The sequence below is a fragment of the Python bivittatus genome, unplaced genomic scaffold (genome assembly GCF_059951505.1).
Source record: "Python bivittatus isolate LINGU-HERP-01145 unplaced genomic scaffold, Pbiv_v1 ctg000700_np1212, whole genome shotgun sequence".
Taxonomy (NCBI): Eukaryota; Metazoa; Chordata; class Lepidosauria; order Squamata; family Pythonidae; genus Python; species Python bivittatus.
In genome coordinates this window covers 25,554,999-25,576,763 of record NW_028277098.1, presented here as the reverse complement: position 1 = coordinate 25,576,763, position 21,765 = coordinate 25,554,999, and the positions used below count along the sequence as shown (strand labels likewise).

The 21,765-nt window shown below is 37.0% G+C and overlaps 1 protein-coding gene across 1 annotated transcript in view; it reads right to left on the bottom strand.

Annotated features, from left to right (window-relative positions):
* GLMN (glomulin, FKBP associated protein) overlaps positions 1 to 21,765 on the bottom strand; it is a 34,653-nt gene that overhangs the window by 3,207 nt on the left and 9,681 nt on the right. The window contains 11 exon segments of the mRNA XM_025168360.2: positions 1,414 to 1,537; positions 5,433 to 5,496; positions 7,119 to 7,228; positions 8,993 to 9,077; positions 9,352 to 9,425; positions 9,516 to 9,557; positions 10,404 to 10,493; positions 12,662 to 12,692; positions 13,255 to 13,308; positions 16,522 to 16,712; positions 20,164 to 20,266. Coding sequence (XP_025024128.1) covers positions 1,414 to 1,537; positions 5,433 to 5,496; positions 7,119 to 7,228; positions 8,993 to 9,077; positions 9,352 to 9,425; positions 9,516 to 9,557; positions 10,404 to 10,493; positions 12,662 to 12,692; positions 13,255 to 13,308; positions 16,522 to 16,712; positions 20,164 to 20,266 — 968 coding nt within the window.

The window sequence follows — 21,765 nt, the reverse complement described above, 5'->3', positions numbered from 1 at the left end:
TTTCCTTTAAGTTACAATTTTGCAAACAAAAAAAAAATTCATGATTGGAGCCACAAAAGGCACCAATTTTTTTTGTGCTGCCCGAATAAAACTTCTCCATCTTTGCTTACAGAGTATGTAGTCAATATGTAGTCTTTCTTCTGAAGGTTTTATGCATGATTGTATGGGGAGGGAGAGCCAGTCTGGTGTAGTGGTTAAGGTATCAGGCTAGAAACCGAGACCCTGAGTTCTAATCCTGCCTTAGGCACAAAGTCAGCTAGGTGATGTTAGGCCAATCACTCTCTCTCAGCCCTAAGAAGCAGGCTGTGGCAAAACACTTCCGAAACCTTGCCAAGAAAACTACTTGTTCAGGCAGTCGCCAGGAGTCAACACTGACTTGAAGATGCCAAAAGAAAAAAGTGTGGGGAGGGGTGATGGAAGACGGAAGTCATATGACCTATCCTTACTTTTGTGGTCCTTGTCATCTAAAAGCAACTTCCCCCATAATGCTGTCCATATGCAAGGACTCTGACTCCCAAAATTCTCTAACTAACAAAGCCAAGCTGAGAATTCTGTAAGTTGAAATCTAAACATTTGGAGGGCATCAGGATTTGAAAAGTCTCATCTGAAATAAATATAATCCTGGATTCTAGGAGATCAAATGCGCTGGATCCATAGCAAATAAACTGCAATTACATGTATTCTGTTATTTCTACATTGGGGATGCAGTATAGACCTAATATTTTAAATTCAAATTTGGAATGTATAGCCCAAAAGAAAATACATGAAACTGGTACCAAAATTAGTCTTCCACACATTGAACAGGTTAAAAGTACTGAGATGATGTCCAGAAAATATAAATGATTTCTGTTCTACAGGGTTACTTGGGGTTAGCAATTTTGTCATGCAGAAGTCAGTCTGTAATTATGCAAGACCCAGAATACCTCCCTCCCTTCCAGAAAATGCATAATGGACCATTTTGCGTTAATGGAATTTAACACTAAACTTCTAATTTAGTTTATAAAAATCAGAATGCAAATCCAGCATTATTAGCTAAAATAGCCAACTCATAAAAGTATGCAAAATTATTCTGAATAGCTATTTCTTAAGAAGTCACAGATTCCTGCTCTTTGTATTAAAAAATAATAATTCTCTATTATAGCAAAAAGTCACATTTAACATCATATCACTTCCTTTGTTTAGAGTCAAAAGGTCTCTAAATTCCATTCTTTGGTCAAGATCCATTTGAGGTTTTGGCCAGCTCTTATTAATGCATGGCCAAATGGTGAGGAGCAGTTTCATATACTCTTCTTAAACAGATTTATTTCTGCATTTGTTTCTTGAATTCCACATACAAGCATCTTAGTCTAAATTGCAGCCATCCTTTGTGCTTGTGAAAACTAAGAAACACATAAAATAATAAAGTTAACTAACCTTTTTTGTTTTCTTTCTTCCTTTTTATTTCTGCTTCATAGTGCGCTCTTGACATGTTAAGTCCAGTGTGTAAGGGCTTCAAGAAATTTCTCTCTATCTTGTAAAGTTCTGTCCATACACAAGTCTCAGGGGAAAAAAAAAGAAACATTAAATATGATCAGCAGCACTACAATTTGTATATCTTAACAAACATTTTCTTCAGTGATGTGATCTGCTGTTTTAAAAATAGAAGGATTTAAGACATAACCTGCATTGCCAAGCTAGAGTTGGCTGGGATTGTAGAACAAGCTAATTCATCATCCATGATTAACCGAATACTGGCACAGAAAAGATTTGAACCTCCTTCGAGGTTTTGAGGTTTGAATACCACCCTCTCCCACCCCAACCACCTCTGAGGAGTTCAATACAAGAATAAAATAAAAGCCAAGCTTAAAATGCTGATGCCGATAGCAGTGGTGAGAAGGAACCAACATTTTACAGTCATACAAAGGAAGCAGCAACACTCCTAAAGGTTACTTCATTTTTCAAAACCACAGCAAGGAGAATGGAGAGGCCCCAAAAAGAAAAGATAGTAATCATGGGGAATCGGGAACAAAATTAAACCCTTTGTTACCTCAGCCTTTCAAGATTTTCCTACGGACCAAAGGGACCCCTCCAGAGATTCTCACAGGGAATCACTAAGTGCCCCAACTCTCGTCTGCCTCAGTCAGTAGAGCAACTGACACAGTTCCTATGCTAACATGGCCTCTCAGGAATTTCCCGTAAACTGAACTCACTTTAGTGAATCCGTGAGCACTGATAAAAAATGTTTCATTATTTTAAATGGACACGCCAGCCACCTGGTCCACTTCCAAAGGACAGTAGTAAGATTTTTAAATGCTTCTGTTATTATACAACCACCAGCAAAGCTAGTGTGTAAGTTTAAACAGAATGGTTCTGCTACTTTCCAGCATTAGACCAAGTATATTGTCCGGTATGCTGTCTACTTCTTTTTGGCCCCACTTTCATGGCCCCCACCTGCATCTGGCCAAGAACAATATTACTGGGCCCCAGTCACTGATTCAGCTGGGTTGTACAGGGCGCACTAGCTCAAAGGCAACACAAACACAAAGCACCCACAGCCCAGATTCTTTAGCCGGCAGACTACACAGCCAGGTAGAACAAGAGAGAAGAGAAGCAACTGATTTCTACATGCCATTCCCTGTCTTCCTGCCCATATGAAAAGTAAGCTGCTGCTGCTGCCTTAATTTCTAAATATTTGGTTTGTTCTGTTAATCCGATGTGTAGTTTATTACTACTGCACTATGGGCATGCTCTTAGTCTCAGCCTGCATTTAAAATGCAAAAATCAATTATTCTGGTTTGCTCAACTTTGTGTATATTGTTACTACTGCATCTCATTTGCATGTTATTGGCCTCAGTCTGCTCTGTAGGCTTTTTTTTTTGGCCAGGGATCTCTTTCCAAACTAACTATGCCCCTGAATGATGCATTGCTTATATCCTTCCTCATGCAGACTAGCCATTCATTTGAAGACCGCAACCTTACTCTTAACAGTACCATGCATAGATTGAAGCCAATCTGAATGCCAGTTATGAAATATCAGAAAAATGAGATGCGCTTCAACTCCTATCCATGGAGCTGATCCAGACTACCACCGTGAATTAAAAACTGCAATGATACCCCAATACGCTGAATGTACCAGCAGAATGCAGCAGTACCACAGATTTGTTTGCAGCCTGACTTCCTGATATCTTTACATGACTTTCCAAAGCATTCCATCCAGGTAGGGAGCCTAAATATATGGCCTCAAATGTTATTTAAAGGGCACCAAGCCAGAAGGCCATCCCAGTTTTCAAAACAGCTGGGAAATGAATTAAATTTCTAGTAGACTCACACTGTACTATGTGCTACTGAAATGAAACATAAATCATATAATCTTGCATTTGAATCCCAGAGTTTTCAACTGAATCTGAATCATGCCTAACCATTGAAGTATTATCTTGGAAGCATCTAGCTAAAACCAGCTTTTATTTCTTAGTAAATATGGCTAGAATCAGAATGCAAGGTTGTACGCTTCAGTAATAAATATTACTTCAGGGCTAATAATTTGTTTTTAACAGAATAGGGATGTCAGATAGCTTGCATGGTTGGCTTCTGTTGACCGACTATTTACAGAAAGCAGCACATTTGGAAATCAGATCAGGGAGCAAAGCTTGCAAAAAAAACAGATGAATGTACAGAAGAGCAGCAAATAATTCAGAAATGGAGGCAATATCCTGCCTGCTGCTTGAGAGGCATAAAATATCTGCTGGAGCAGACTTGAACTCTGAAAAAAGGTTTCTGATAGCTATCTACCCTCCAGCAGAACAGATTTAGCTCTGGAGGACTGTTTGGTAAAGCATATTTAGCAGCAGCAATTAGATTGCTGTGACCCAACTCTTTTACTCTCCCCTTTTTTCTTTCCCTGGATGATTTCAAGAGATTTGCTTGAGATGCTAAATTTATCCTCCTTATTGTCTTGAGGCATGCCTCGATTCTGCATCTTATCTAAGAGAAGATATGTTAAGCACTGTTACAAAGATTTTCAGAAGAAAGCAGGGGAGATTCTCAAATAGGCTTAGCCTGGAGGATTAGAGCGAGTGGATGGGAGAGAAAAAAGGAACTCCTATGGTGATGGCATCTCAATTTCTGTATCAGAAATGATTCATCATACACTGATTAAACATGGACATTTTAAACATGGACATTGCAGACCAAAAAGATCATCATGCTATTCCTTTAGCAAATCTCAGTGTGTGTGCATGCCTTTGAGTCAGTGTTGACACCTGGCAACTGCCTGGGCAAGCCCCTGCAGTTTTCTTGGCAAGATTTTGGAAGTGCTTTGCCATTACCTCCTTCCTAGGGCTGAGAGAAAGTGACTGGCTCAAGGTCCCCCTGCTGGCTTTGTGCCTAAGGCGGGACTAGAACTCAGAATCTCCCAGTTTCTAGCCTGATGCCTTAACCACACACTAAACTGGCTCTCTTTAGCAAATCCTACTAATAAAAGAAGGGGGACGTGGTGGCGCAGCAGCTTAATGACGCTGAAAGTTGCCGGCCAGAAATGGTCGACGCTTCAGCGGTTCGAGTCCAGCCTTCGCGTTAAACAGGGTGAGCTCCTGTTTCCTCCCCAGTTCCTGTCAACCCAACAGTTCGAAAACTTACGTGAGTAGATAAATGGGGACTCTCACTCCGGTGGGAGGAAAAATGCTGGTGGCGCCTTGCAAAAAAGGAGTCGGGAGCAGTTGCCGGTAAGCGCGAAAAACCGCACACGCCCGAAAAGGGCGCGAAGCAACGGAAACCCCGCCTCCTGCGCTCGCCAGCTGGGCTCTGCCCTAGGAAGGAGGCTCTGGCAAACCACTTCCGAAAACAATTGCCTTGAAAACTGCAAGGACTCGTCCAAGCAGTCACTGCAGGGTCAGCAATGACTGAGCGCAGACAAAAAAAAAAAAAACAAAAACTAATAAAAGAGAATTCAGTTCAAGCTCATCTTGTTTAGAGAACAGAGCTGCAAGAGGAGTTAGAAAATCAAAGTTCTTTTATCGTTTTCCATGGGACTAAAAATTACTGATTCAAAACAAAGTTCTCATGAATAAACTGCTGCCACTGCTGAATTCTCCCCCTACAACCACTGGAAAAATATATAACATTCCTTTCAAGCTGTATAATGAAATTGTTTTAAAGAAAATTGCAGACACACACATTGCTACATGAGGTACAAATTCCAGAAAGATTTTGGATCACTCACAAGGATTGTTATATGTGGTTATTCAAAAACTGCAAATGTGTATATTCTGATCTGGATTTCTAAAACATGCAAATGAAGGGAAGAGTTTTTTTCCCATTTAAGAATAATCTAATATTTCAATATATTTCAACTGTACCATTTTTAAAGATCTACAGTGACACAATCTATCCTTCTCTCACATATAACCTTTTTTCATGTAATCATTACAGAAAAAAAGTTTTTTAAAAAAACTTACCTTATTGTCATTTTCATTATCTTTAATAACTAAATATCTCAACAAATTCAGTGAGGCCATTATCCTGCAAATCAGTAATGTTAAATAATCAGCTGTATAAAATGCTATTCATCAAGCACTGATATATTGATATCAAGCAAGTTATGATGGAAGACAAATGCTATAAGAATGTTTCAATAGCCAACAATAAAACAATGGATTCGATTTCTGCTTCTTAGCTTCTACAGAAGTTCCCTGAAAATCCACTGGTTTTGCCTTACTGGTTAGGCTGATATTTTTAGCATTAGTTTATAGTAAGATATGAAAGCTGTAGACTGTGTTTTTCCTAGAGTTTCACTTCAAGCTATTGGTTTTCCCATTCTTTTTCTCTTATCCAAAAAGATCCCCTAAAAGATGATAAAAGAAAATCTTCCTTTCATTTCACATATATCCCTTGCTCCCCACCCCCACAAACACACATTTTTGCATGAGGATCTGGTAGTTTCATCCATCTGCGTACCAGCCAAGTTTCTTAATTTGGGTAAGCTATATTCTTTGAAATTTAAGTCATTCACAAATATCAATTCAGCTTCAAGCCAAGTCTCATTTATCTTTGGTTGCGCATTTCAGTGGTAATCTATCAAGCAAAAAGAACTTAAGGAAGAAGCAGTTCTTGTCTCACTTTCTTCAGATAAGAAGAGATCAAGAAAAAATACCTGCCATTGTTTTCCCTAGTACTACTAACTCCTGAAGTTTGGAAGAATGTCTCAGAAACCTTTCTACCAGAGATGAGGTATTCACTTTCAATAGTCAGATTTGTGACAACTATCCCCAATTCCATAAATTCTTCATCACGGAAAAATTACTATATTACAAAGTCTTAATATTTCTACTACATGAATGGCAATGTGTATTCCTCCAGGTGTTGCAGGAATACAGTTCCCCTTATTCATTACTACTGACCAGTAATAGTAATAACACTGATTTTTCCTATACTAATGGGAAAGTTTCTCCAGATTATCTAGTAAGCTTGTAACCTGCCTGGATTTTTCACCATTAATAGAAGTATTGGCAAATGTTGAGCTCCTATACATAACATATGCTCCATAGTTGTTGTCAAACTTATATCAATATATTACATCTGCAAAGCATTTGAACAGTTTCATAGTTAGCATCTCAATAAATGTTCAGATTAAGTGAATGGCAAAAGCAAAATGACATATTTGGATTAGTGAATCAATTATTCCACAAACAGAAGATTTTTATCACTCTTTTTGACGTTATACTGCCTTTTATTACTAGAGCTCATAATTTGCTTATAAGCTGTAACGGAACCTCTAATAACATACCTCTTAGAAAGTTATTTTGTTAACAAATTATAAAAACTTTAATGAAGGTAACTCAGGGAGTGTCAGCCCTTTGAGGCAGACCAGACTTGAACATCAAAGTTATGAATACTATGTAGTTATAGGGTTACAGTAACAGAATCTTGCAACTCTGAATGTGCCTCGCCCTCCCTGCCTTTATCCTAAAGAGAATTAGGGAGAGTCAAGTCTGAGACATTTTCTCAAATTCCATTCCTGCTTTGGACTCAGATTTCTCTTATCTGACCATTGCCTTGGCTGCAGCTCTTCTTCCTGTTTCTCAAGGTTATTCTCACAGCCCATTACAGGAAATACTTGAGCGGTGACTTTTATCACATCTCACCTGTCTGAGTGCTGGAGAAGATCAGTTTCAGCACCTTCAGGAAGTGAGAGCACCATATCCAACAGAGAGACCAACTGGAGTCCAATAAAAAACTTGCTGCCTTCTGCCCTCTGAAAAAAGAAACACAGGAAACAGTAATAAGCGCTTCATACAGTGCCTATATTACTATTATAGCTAAAGGGTTTCAGAAACACATTTACTGAATTTTTATTCCAACTACCTACAAAATTGTGTTTAACCTCCCCCCCCCTTTATTCTAATTAGTTCTTACTCTTAATTTAAATTGCATTCCAAAAGTACTGCATGTGGGAAATTTTCTTCAGATTATAATCTAAATTGATCTAATTCAATAGGCCTTATCCTCGGTTAGTTTCACAACCATAAAAGCCAAAGATCACATTTGGAATACATCACATAAACTCTCATAAATGTATTTAAGCTACATAGATCAGCCCACATTTTTCAAGTTTTTTAAAAACTATTTATTTAGAAACCTCTCTTTTAAATCTAGTCACAAAAAGTGTTGAAAATAGAAATGAGTGTCAACCAAGGCAGCATGATAGTCAGAGGGGCAATGGCATACTCTAGCATGCCATGCAGCTTTACTACCCAGATAACAATTAAACCAGAAACAGGCAATTAATTTTGTTTTGCTATCACATATGTTCATAGCTTCAATGGTACTCCAAAATGGCCTGCCACACTTTTTTACCCTCAAGGCCAGAGTTGCAGAGAATAAGACATGATGCCTATCCTTACAGAAATTGCAGGGGGCGGGGGGGATATAAGCTATCAAAACTAATGTTCACTCTGTAACTACAAGGTTGAACAACCAAACAGGATATCTCAGCTGGAAGGCTGGGGAAGTTTTACGGCGACTTCTATAACTAATTTAATGTTAGAGTATTAATCTCTTCAGTCCAATTTAAGCATGGTAGGAATTTCAGAGCAAGAGGGGAAAAAATCAGCCTGCTCTTTTTATAGAAGCACTAATACATGGAAGTATTAGCTCTGCCAGAATGTTATCTGCTAGAGAGCTCATTGCATTCTAGCTTTTTCTTTTTGTTCAGTTGATAAGACTATTTGAATGAGGACAGAATAAATCCTGCATTATGTTCTGCCCAGATTATGTTAAGGCAATTCAGTAACATAGAAACACATTTGTTATAATTATAAATGATACTTTTCAGAGAATTTTTTAAGTATTAGGTATCCAGCTATTTTTGTTCTCAAACTTTTGAATGAAGATCTTTTCACAAACCTGCAGAAACTGAAAATTCTCTTACCACCATAAGTCACTGCAGAAAACTCAGTTGAGAACTGAAAATTTTCCATGTTTTACTACAGCACCTACTATCAATGTGGGGTTGCCAGGCTGTTTATCATCAGCTTCTAATTTAGCATTAATTTGTTCTGTGTAGTTTACCTTCATTAACAGGAAAGGATAATAAATTGTAGCCCCTTTTACAAATGTTTATTTGTAAACATCTATTTTTTTAATTTGCCCTTCCACCATCCCTTCTTTTATTTATTTGGACTCACTGAAACTGTATGTATTTTAGCAGACAATTCAGAAGAAATGGGGGGGGGGTTACTATTGATTTTTGTAGCATTATTTATTGTCAGTAATGATTAGTTTACTAAAGTGTATTGTGAATGTTAACCAAGAAGAAAACAAAAAATGGATCATAGAACAAATCATCCCATTATGATATAATGTATCATAAACTATGATAATTTGAGTCATTTGTACCTGTAGTGAGAATTTGTTCTCCCTCAGTTTGCATCCACAGCATTGTGCTACTTACATTTCAACCCTGATTTAAATCTACAGGAGAACCTTCTTCACTCATTTTGTCTTTAGTTTTCCTCACCTTTAAGGATAAATCAATTTGATTTTTAATGTTCTGAATGATGTGTCCCTCCACACCAGAATGGTTGCTTGTCTTCAACAAACATCTATAACCGGAAGACCAAAAAAGAAAGATTATGCTCCAACTCACTTTTTCCCATCCTTGTGACCTCTAGATATTGTATCTCTCATTATTTCTGACAATTGGCCATGCCAATTGAGAGTGATGGGATTTGCAGACTAAAATATATGGAAAATCTAAATCAAGTATAATTTTTACTTAAAAATCATATTTTGAATGTATAAAAGACTAGAGTATTATAGTTAAATTAACTAAATTTACTGTTAAAAGTACTTGCAATTAGATAATATGAGACATACCTAAATAATATGTATTTTCCCTCATCATCAAACTTATCTATGTACATCTGCAAAATCTTTAAGCTCTTCTTTCTCTACATAGAAACACAAATATTGAATGTGTGAGATTTAAGTACAGTTTAAACCCAACAGTTTTAAGAGACATAGAAAACTTTATTACATACCAGAGATTCAAAAGGGCATTGGGTCATAACCTTGACCAAATCCTGCCATTAAAAACAAAACAAAACAAAAAATATTTTAGCAGTATGGTATATGTTAGACCTTACTTAAAAACAAGTAGGGCAATTTAATTTTTATGTATAATGGGCACCAACTTTAAGTTACAAAAACAAAGAACTCCTTCCTTAAGCCGCACTACTGCATAAACATATTGGAGAGGGGAAGACAGAAAGTGATCCACAACAAAGGCAGAAAGAAGTGGATTAAGGAGTGAGTGCTAAAATATTGACCCCAAAATTGTATTATACTACAGTCAGCCATAAAATTATAGATGTTTAGAAGAAAGCACAATCTAGTAAAGCACAGTATGCAAAAACTCTTGCTTCTGATATCATAGTACCATCAATTTTATCTTTCACCCCACTTCCATCTTTTAAAATCCAGTATAGATGTCAGTTGGTGTTGATACTTAAAAATGTGGACTGGTGTCCCAAAAGTGGATGCCTCATATTTGATTCAATAGATCATGTTTTCTGCACTATGTTGAAATAAAAATTATGCCTACTTACAATATTTCACCACTCTCACCTCTCCTTTGGGAGAAGCAGAGCTATTTAACTGTATCTAACTTAGAAGCCATATAGTACAATACAGAATTACTGGCTGGAGGCAGAGCTCCATTTTTGCTCTATATAAACTTCTGGACAAAAATATGATTTTCTATCAAAATGATAGAAACAAGACCTGATTAAAAATTTATTAAATAATTATTTAACAAAATGGGGATTTTGAACTTTCAAGAGTCTGTTTAATTAGCCCCATTAAAGCACTGAGAAATATCAACACAATGCATTAGTGTAATTGAAAGCTTATGGTTTTCTCCACATTACCTGAGGTGTTGTAATAAAGCCTTCAAACTCCAAGTACTCAAGAAAAAGGCTATTATCTTCCAATCTCAGTAGACAGTTCTCCAAGAGAGCCTACAAGTTAAGTTGATATATTAATTTTAAAAACTATGGGCATTGCTCCCAATGTATCAATCTCCAAATACAGAACAGAACAGTGAAAGTATATTGCTTTTAAACACATCTGTATGCAGATTCCTTATTCTCTGCAACAGAATTCATAGACTGAACATCTGTGAATGATACATGAAAGCAGAACTATAACCATTATTAGTTGAAGAAATAAGTAATTCTGTGTTTAACTGGGAATCCTTTTTATTCTCAACTTGTAAAACTCCCTTCTCAACTTGTAAAATGGGATATGCGTGTTTGGATCTTGGACTGAAAGACACATGGAGCTTTGATACAGTGAAGCAGCACATCTCTATGGTGTTTTGTTGCAGAGCGTGCAAAATGAAAAAAATGAAGTGGTGTATTCAGATAATACCACTCAGGTAGCTATCTGTAGAGCCTTCTCCTTCCTTCTTCATAGCCTCATCCTGTGATCTCTTTCTCAGCAAAGCTTAACTTGATGTTAGGAAGCTGCAAACTGCAGTCCTTCAATGAGGATGGGCAACTCCCATCTCCTCCAACCAATTGAGGACTGATGGGAGTTGGAGCCAAACCTCTCAGAAGGCTTACATGATCCTCATCCTGGCTCCCAATTATAACCTAAGTTTATAAACTAATAGTAGTTGGATAAACAAACTTAGTTTATAAACTAGTAGTAGTATATAACAATTAATGCTTAATTGAACAGGTACTTCCAGTGATATCACTTGGCATCCTGGATAAAAACACTCAGCCAGCATGTGACAAAAAAGCCCACTGCCTGAGCTTTTTGACTTCCCCCAGACCAAGCAAATAAAAGCTGAGTTCGTGTGTTAATGTAGTTGGTTTGTTTGTAGCTTAGCGCAGCTTGTGAACATTGTAATTTGGTCTGACATTGGAACTAGGCCATAGCAGCTTATTCAGCAAACCATGGTTTTAAAATCCTTATTTATTTCATTGTCTGATTAATCATCATCACATTTATATCTTGCCACAATCTAAACAGGCTCTTGGCAGCTTACCACAAAGATAAAACCCAGAATACATAATACAGAGACAAAATACTGAAAAATCCACTAACAACAATTAGGTGGTGTGATACAATTATTTTTTAATTGTTGTACGCCCAGAGTCACGTGTGAGATGGGCAGCTATATACATATGATTGATAAATAAACAAACAAACCAAATGCCCTCCAGGAGAGTTCCATCTTCAGCTTTCTTCGGAAAGGCACTTAATGTCAGAGCTAACTGAACCTCCAATGGGAAGCCATTCCAGATAGCTGCCCCAACCATCGAAAGACAACACTTACAGGCTGTGGCCCTCTTGAACTCCCCAAAATGGGGAATAACCAGCTGCTTCTCCTTTTTTATCTTATCCAATTTTTAAACTGCTGCAATGAAGCAACTCTCAGCAGTTTACAAGGATTTAGTCTATAATGTAAATCCAACCATCTGTAAACTGTGCTTTATAGTTTAGTGTTAGATCATAGTTTGTTCTAATCTTGATCTGTTTTATAAGTCACAATAGCTCAATTCACTCAACATTTTAAGTTGAAACTAAACAAATTATACTATAACTTCATGCTGTGGGCAAACCCAGCTAAAGACCCTGCTTTGTCTAAGGCAGTTTCTTTGTTTGATATGACATATGGCACTTTACCCAATTGTGTCCACTAACAATTAATTATTTTCCAGGAATGCATTTGAGGTTATGCTGTAACAATAAACAAAATCCATGCACTATATATCTAAGCACCTAGTTTAACTCAGACTATCTTAAAAAAAAGTTAAGTGAAGTTGGATGTAATGGATATTCGCATAGGAGACCTTCGGAAAATTCCAGGCTCAACTGGGAAGTTGAAAATGCATTCTTGATGAAGGCAGTGGCAAATCACTTCCATACTGTTGCTGCAAAAACTGCACAGGCATCAAAAGTCAAACTCAGGTTTAATAACAATGTGTGAAATTAGATGCAGGATTAGAGCAATTCAGAATAATTGAACCTAAGAGTTCAATGTGATTCATTTTCAAGCAAGCAGACATAAGAGTTCAAGACTGCTTATAAAGCATATTCAATTCTAAAGAAAGTTGGATTGAGCTTATATTTTCTGAGAACATAAGCAGAAATAATATATATGTATTATACGTACAAGTCCTTTTGATAAAACAGATTCTTCTGCCCTGCAAAACAAGTAACCGTTTGTAAACACCATATTTAAAGTTTTTATTTTGTTGTCTTTTCTAGAAACAGTTAAGATTCTTGTCACCAGTGTAATATATTCAAGATATATGAGTCAGATGCCTCTTCTAAACAAAGACCAAGCAAAGACCTTCAGACTAAACCTATTCTAAGAGTATTTTACAGAGGTAAGGACAGGATTACTACACTATATTTTTCAAGGCCAGCTATCCAGACAACAGAATGTTTTGTCAAGTCCTCTCACAACTACTGAAATGGACTACTATACACATGTTCTCAAATCCAAGTGAGAACTTCATAAGAGATCATTTATAGTTCAGTGCAAACTCAACTTTAAATATTAAAACTAATACCGACTCTGGTAAAATCAAGCCTTCATACTAAGTTCCTTAAAAATATGAACTAAAACACAATTTAGCCAATAAGACTGAAGTATATGCCTTCCATATTTCCAAACAAACTACTATTAATTGCTCTATTTTTTTCCTTAACACTGTACTTTAAAACTTTTGGAAACATGTGAATAAAAAGAGGTATACTTACCTTTTCAATAGAATTCTAACATGCCCCATATTGCACTGCAAAATATATGATGGGCTATAACAGATAGTGATGCATACATGTAAGAATAAATTATCAAATAAAGACAGTCACTTTCAATATCTAAACAATGAGCATGATGAGTTAGAAGATTCAGCAAACCAGCCTCAGCAAAAAATGGTAGATGTTGTACTCCTGATAAGATGGTGATCTGCTAGAACAATTTGTTTGTTTCTCTCTCTCTACTACTTTGAAGGCAGCTTTGTGTGTCGTTAGCAAAGATTTAGAAAGCAGAAATATTAATCTCGCCCTTAATTACCTTAAACACAAGATGGCTATTCAGATTGTGGCAACATTACAGCAATCTATTGAGAAATAATAAATTTGAAGGAGGTGATATAATTTATGCATAGATTTTCCATGCTAGGGAGGAGGTTAGGCCTCCCCCCCATTTATTTCCTTTTTTTACATTCATAGCTTGGGAGGGAAGGAGAGGTGGCTATAACCTTGGAATGTCTTTGCTGGGAGACCCTAGAAACTAAAAAAAAACAAAAACAAAAACCCTTTCTTCTTCCAATTGTTAGAATATTTGTATTTTAACCAAGAATCTGGATCTAGCCTGACCACCACTCCTTACAGTAAATATTTTTAATGTTGTTGTTGTTTTTTTTGGTAAGTCAGAGGTATAATTAAGTGGTAGAGGACTTTTTATAAATTGAAGAGGATGTAGTCTGAAGTTGCTTTGATTTTATTGGAAGAAATTCATGCAGTCCCTTATGAGAAACATCTTTTGTCACACAGTGGATCAATTAGTTTTATATAAGTGGAAATTTTTCATCTGCTACATCTGTTAGAGGAATAGTGGTTTTAATTAAGATGTCTTTTAATTTTCTAGTTAAACATGAAATGTTGGATCTGAAAGTCACTATATAATCTCCATTTTTGATTGCCAAATGGCTTGTGTAAATTCTTGCAGCCAACGCTTTATTTATCTGTTTAAGCCAATATGTTGCTTCAGTCACAGACTCTAGGACAAACTTTTCATTTAACATAACTGTTCTGCAAATTTGTTTGAATTATAAGTGGGCCAGATTATCATTGCTGGGGAATTTAATTTTGGATCTGTTAGTGAAGTGGGACAAGACTCCTAGGAGGAAAAAAAAAAAAAAAAAAGCATGTAGAGCTAGAATATTTTTCAAACTTACATCCAAAAATTTAATCTACCTGATATATAATGACAGTTAAATCCAAACAAGCAAGGCTATACTTTTTTGTCTATGCTGCATGGTGTATGTTTGAGACTGGATTATTTCTTAGTATTCTGATTGAAGTTCAATTAGTGAAAAATGTATCATTTCAATTACAATTTCTGATCATGTGCAAGTAGTATCATTAGTCATGAGGAGAAAAAATTCAACTAATGGAGGCAATATTATGAAAGACAACCCTCAGATGAACAACAATCAAAGATATGGATTTTTTTTTTCAAATATACAGAGAATTGATTAATATAATGATAGTCTGGGATGCATTTAAAGAATTTCTACAATTTAACCACATATGCTAGGATTCACATCCTGGAAGCACATCATGCTTTTAGATCAATTAAATTGGGGCTTGATCGATTATATACTTTAAAAACTGAATAGTTATCAGAGCATATTAAGCAGGTTCGCTGTGAAGGGAGAAATCTGCTACATTGTTAACTTTTCACTTAAAACAGCTGGAACAAAGTGAGATCACTACAATAACAGATTCTTGGGGGATAATTCACAGTGATCAAACAAACTAATTCTCAATTTTTGGAATTTTATAACGATCTATATTCTGAAAATACTAGAAATTCCCAGATGAAAGCCTTTTTAAGTGGAACTAATCTTCCAGAAACAGCTACTTTGGCAAGCTTAACTAAGGCATTACCGTCAATAATTCATCCAGCACAATCTGAGTTTATGAAAGGGCATATCAGACTACTAGAAGATTTATTATAATTCCACACTGAAAAAAATGAAGCAATAGTTTTGGGATTATTAGATGTAGAAAAAACTATTGAGTATGTGTAATTCAAGTTTCTGGTACAAGTGATAAAGAAATTGTATTTTTTTTAGAATTTATTTCTGGATAAAAAGAAGTAACTTAGTCTCTGTCACATTTTTATTAGGGAGGAGATAATCCTAATGGGATAATAAAAATGAGACAGGACACATACCAACCATGCCCTCAATTTTTGCTAATATTTAATACAGTATTGGAATTTTTCAGACAATAATAAAACAATCTTGCCACATTCAGGGACTGTGCAGACCAGAATTTGAATGTAAGTCATTCCTATATGCTGATTATATTTTCAACGGTTATCACTTATTTTTATCTAAAATTATGGAAACTATACAGCTCTGTGGTAAATATTTTGGGATTACAATACTTTACAATAAGTCTAATATTTCAAATTGGATGTCAGCTTTTAAGTTGGCTTTGTATTGAAAGGCAAAGTTGGACAATATGATCCCATATGGTCCAGATTTAACTCATTGTTTCCCAACTATTTGTATAAACATAATACTATTACGCTGTTATAATAAAAAAGTAATAGTAGATTTTTTTCCTGGATGTTTAGTGGTTTTTTCCTTCCTTATTATTTCTCTGTTCTTTTTTTCCTTTAGTTTCTACCCCCGCCCCTGGGCTTTCTTTTTAGTTTATCCTGTTTGAGTTATACTTTTTAGGTATGTATTTTACTTAATAATAGCTTAAATAAAATTAAATGTATGACTTCTGTTCTCAACTATTCTTAATTATATTATTTCTTACACTATTGGTATAGTCAGTTATTGATTTAAAAATCCACTAGAATACCTTTCAAAAACTATATACATGGTATACCAAAAGTCAGGCCCTGTACGCCAATCACAATATGTTTTATTAATTAATGTTTTTCAGAGAAAATGGTACTGTACTTAGGAATGCTCTAAGGTCATGCGTCAAACAAGTAAGGAACTATTAGGAGAAAATGGCAACCAATTCAAACATTTAAAGTAATTTATATACTAAATTGTCTACGGGGCCTGACTTTCTCTATGGGGCCTGGTGTAAATGTTATTCACTTAAATAGAACTTGTCTGCCTGTCCACCACCAGATACTTAATTTTGTCCCCCTAAATGAGAGCCATCTTTTGCCATCTCTGCTGAGTTGGTCTGGAATAGAGAGCCCTCTATGCCTCAGCCATTTAGCCAAACCCAAGCCTACAAAAATAAGAACAATACAGTACTTACTTGAAAACTACTGGGAGGCAGTCTATACCAAAGCAGTCCTGAACAAATACCATATAAGATAGACACGCTAAAGCATCTCTAGACTGTTCCTTGTCCATTTCCAATAAGTCTTCATTATCCCAGTTTTCACTTTTGCATATAGGCTGAAAAAGCACTTGTGGAAATAATTCTTTAATATCCAATAAAATTCCCTGTTAAAAGAAACAGAATACCTCCTGCTGCAAATAAAGAGATACCAACATGCAGTACTGCTTTTCATGGCTAAACATCTTAATGTTGAGATATACTGAAATGCACCCAAACATAATGTCTATGCATGAATTTCAGCCCCTCCCCCCCAAAAATCTAAAGGAGAAAAATGCATGTGTCTTCTTTACTTTAATATTTTATCTCTTTATATCAGATTTCAAGGATGTTTATAGTTTTTATATAATACTGTAGTGATGGGCAAGCTCCCATTCATGGAAGCCTCTGTTGCATGGAGACCAAGAGCCTTAGGCTCCAAATACCATATCCCAGATGCCAGAGCAAGCAGACAAGTGAGTTCATAATGACTTCAAATACAAGCACAGACACAGACAAAAGGAACCTACGGTCTTCCCTTTCTTGGCTAGAGAGATCCAAAATCTACTCATTTGGAATCTAGCCTCACTGAGGGGGGAGAGGTGAAGGAACCACCCTTTCTGGTGATACGTCATACCTTACATACCTGCAGGAGGCAAGCAAAGGGAAAGAAGGGAAAGAGATTCTCAATCATTTTAAAAACCAAATGGGTAGCCTGGGGCATGTCCAACATATTCTCCTTTACCCTGCCCTTGTTGGATAAAATCTTTGGGCTGAAAGAAAGCGGAGAGAGAATACCTAAGAAGAATGCCTGGAAGAAAAAGGAGGAGAGGGAAAGTTGTAGGCAAAATGCAGACTAGAAAAAGGAGATGAGTCTGCCTACCAGGATGAGGTGGACTGGCTGCTTTCGTGGTGCGGAGACAATAATTTGGCTCTTAATATCAATAAGACCAAGGAGCTTATAGTGGACTATAGGAGGAATAGATTAGATATCCAGCCCCTGGTTATCAGTGGAGACCGAGTGGAGCGGGTGGCCAGTTTTAAGTTTCTGGGTGTTACTATAAAGGAGGACTTGACCTGGGGCGCTCATATTGCAGCCTTGGTCAAGAGGGCCCAGCAGAGATTATACTACCTGAGACTTCTCAGGAAACAACAACTGAATGAAAAACTGCTGGTGACCTTCTACCGCTGTACCACTGAGAGCATTTTGACCTACTGCACCTGTGCATGGTTTGCTAACTGCACAGTGGCAGATAGGAAAGCGCTCCAGAGGGTTACCACCACTGCCCAGAGGATCATTGGTTGCCCTCTCCCCTCTTTGAAAGAACTTTATAGTTCCCGCTGCCTTAAGAAGGCTCAAAACGTTCTTAAGGACCCATCTCACCCGGGACATTTTGTTTTTGAACTATTACCATCTGGCAGACGGTACAGGATAATGAAAACAAGGACCAATAGGCTGAAGAATAGCTTCTATCTTAGAGCTGTAACTATACTGAATTCTATCGTATAGTGCAGTATTAATGCAGCATCAGGGGTTGTGCAATATGGAATGTGAAGGTTGTGTTTTATGAGTTTTATGTGTTCTATGGTTTTTATATTTTTAAAGCTGCACTGGGGTGGCATTTAATTTCGTTGTACAAGTAGTACAATGACAATAAAGATTTCTATTCTATCTATTCTATTCTAAAAAGCTGAGCTGGTTTTGCTGAGCTGGCTTCCAGGAGAAGCAGAGAAAGGCAATGCTCAAGTGGAGGGCTCTAGGCAAATAGGGTAGAATCTGCCTGGAACTGTGGAACAGCAAAACTAAGCAAAACAGGCAGCAAACCCCACACTCATTTGCATTGCTGATGTTACCTAGTTGGGTAATGAAACATCTGCAAGCAATCAAGCAATCAATCAAGCTCAGAGAGCACCAAGAACTCCACAGTTCAACCCTGAGCTACAGATATTCTCTTCTATTAAAACTAACTTTCCATGGACTGGAGGTGACGGAAGCACTGAATTATTACCTAAACATCTCTCAGGAATCAACAAGAGCTGAAGCAAATTGCTTCTGAAACTGCAGCTGAAGGATGCAATCTATGGAGTCAGGAATTAGCCAGGAAAAGCAAGCTAAGGAAATACTACCTCTAACATAAAGTAAATGTTTTAGGCCTGGATTTGTGTTCAGGGTACTTTGTTTTATGGTATGTCAGTCTAACAGTTTCCAGAAATTGCCTCTGATTTTTGATAGAGAAGTTTACTACCTTTGTGCAAATTCCATTTATATACCTTTTGTCCCATTTAAAGATATTTGAGCCTCCATTGCCCATTCTCTTTATACTATTCTATGGGAGACTGACGTTTGAGATCCTCTTTGTGATTAGATCAATGCTAAATGCCTTATTCTCTCTATATGGTTTGGAGCATTTGACTACCAAAAGATAAAAGGAACTTTCATCTTTACATTCCTAATAAACCCGATTTTTTAAATCATAAGACCTCTGTACCAACTCTTCAAAAGGAGACAGCTCTGTCGTTCACTGGCTACATGCCTCAGAGCTACTAGGCCAGGAGGTAATGCTACAGAGTTTTACTATTCCTTCATCATTATCATTATTACTATTTTCATGATGATGGTAATGATTATCAGTTTATGGGTGAGAAATCTGCCTAGGCTATGACATCCTCATCCATTTCAAAAACACTGATTAAACATTATTAACAAATCACAAGTGATTCATAACCAAAACCCCACAGCACATTATGACTTAATATTATGGTCTGGTCATGCAACATACTAAGAGTGGTTTGTTTTATTTTGGTTTAGTCACTGATCTGCAAATTACATTTAGCTTGTGAGATGGACCCAACCATCATGTCCTGCTAAAGTCTAAGCTTAGAAGGGAAGCTTAGAATGAATGCAAACCAACCTGAAGATGCTTAATGTCAGCCTCTAGTAAACATCTGGGTGTATAAAAATTTTGTTTCCTTTGCAGAATTTCTAGTGAAATTCTAAAGAGGCCTACTCAGAAGTCTCACTGGGCCTAAAGAGTTTCCTCCCAGGTAGATATATATATAGAATTACAGAATCAGCTAAGCTGCAGCTCCAGGAGATCAATTGTGCTCAGGTTCATGTAAAAAAGTACACAGAAAAGTTTATACTGTAGTAAATAATCAGACCAGCAGTGTCTATAACAAGCAAGCAATGATGTTGACAATGATGTGGTGGCATTGCGCAAGTGGCATCCTTATGTAGTGATGCCATTGATATCTGACACAAGGTATCTCACATTTGTGAGATGACAATCACGCGCTTGTCATTCCCTACCCTCTTGTAGCTCCCTCTCCAGCAGGCACTGCTAGCGAAACCACATATCACCAGGTATGGTAAGCATAGCTTATCTGTACTGTCATTAGATCTCTTTAGCTCAGAGGCTATTTATAGTTCCCTTACCTGAATCAGTGCTGCTTTCAAGAATACTGTTCATGAATCTTGATAATACAGACAGGAAGCCAAGGTTTGCAAGTCATTTTACAAATAACTGTAAGTCCTTTTATAATTGGGGCAGAAAGAAGACACAGCCAAGTTGCACTTACAAGTATATCAGCAGCAAACTGCCTCAGGGGATGCTCAGCTGTCTCTTCAGGTAGTGGATCAAGCTCTGCCATTAGCAATGGATATTGTAAACTTTTCAGGCAACTGAAAACAAAAGTAGTGGAGCACATCAGAGAAACAGTCAAGCACTAATTAATAAAAGCACCAGCACAGGACATTTATGGTTCCAATAGAGGCAAATATGTGTAGCTCAGGGTTGAACTGTGGAGTCCTTGGGGTTCTCTGAGCTTGGTTCTTTTCTTGCAAATGTTTCATTACCCAGCTAGGTAACATCTTCAGTGCTAGAATGGAATGGGGCTTGCTCTCTATTTATATACTGTGGCCTGCTTTGCCAGGGCTGGTGGGGATTTGTTTTGCTCCTCTGGTAGGTCCTTGATTAGTATATGTTTACTGCTTGATTGTGTGCCTTTGCTTATCTGGATGATGACTGCTGGTGCGGTGATCTTCTGGTCTTTCGTCTTTTTTGAATAATATGTAGATGCTGTTTATCTCTATGTGTCTGTTAATTGCTGCCTTGTCTGAATACCAAGCTTCCAAGAATTCTCTTGCATTTTTGGATTTAGCTTGGTCTAAAATGCTGACAGTTTCCCAGTTAAAACTATGGTTAAGTCTGTCCAGGAAAAGGAACTACCAGAAGAGCAAAACAAAGCCCCCACCCCCACCAGCACTGGCAAGGCAGGCCACAGTATATAAATAGAGAGCAAACCCCATCCCATTTTAGCACTGAAGATGTTACCTAGCCGGGTACTGAAATGTTCGCAAGAAAAGAACCAAGCTCAGAGAACCCCAAGGACTCAACACCTTTATGGTTATTGGTGGTACAATGTATTCTATAACTAAGAACTGGCAGAACGGCTGAAAATGGAAGTGTTATCTCAAGCTTTTCTTTAGAGTAGAATCCACGGGTGTTATACAGAATCAGTGTGAAACACCACAAACAACCCTTTTCCCCTCCCAAAGTAATAATATCAGTTCAGGCATAGCTGGTAACTTAATAATAAAAATAAAGCTGGTAATTTCATAATAGAACTAAACCAATACAGCTTTAGAAAAAGAACTAAAAGGAAAAAGAGAGAGAAAACATAACAAGAAGAGAAAATACAAGAAAAGTATCAAGTTCACAAATAGACAGAGTTCACATTTTGCTTAATAAGCCCTATTGCCTTGGTTTACATGGTGTGCTAAACTATGAATTATGATTTACAAAACAATTTCCTGTAACATATTAAGTAAAACAGAACACATTCAGTTTAGTGCAAGTATGAACTCAATCATTAGGTTTCATGCTGGTTTCATTTCCAGCCAAAAAAAGCGGTGGATAAAAGGCAGCAGTATTTACTCTCTTCTGGCATTTCTGCAGGATATGGTAAAAAAAAAGTTAAGATGGTAGCCGTGATGGTATGATTGAAGCTCGGCCTGTTTTTTAATGTCCACACCCTGTGGACAGCCTGGTCCCATCCCCTAGAACTATTTCTTGCCCATCACTGAGATGAGTGTGGACTTTTACAACAAAATAGCTTTTATTGTAGAAAATAAAGGTGGGAGAGAGACCAAAGCTCTTTTACCCTACATTCTCTGCTACA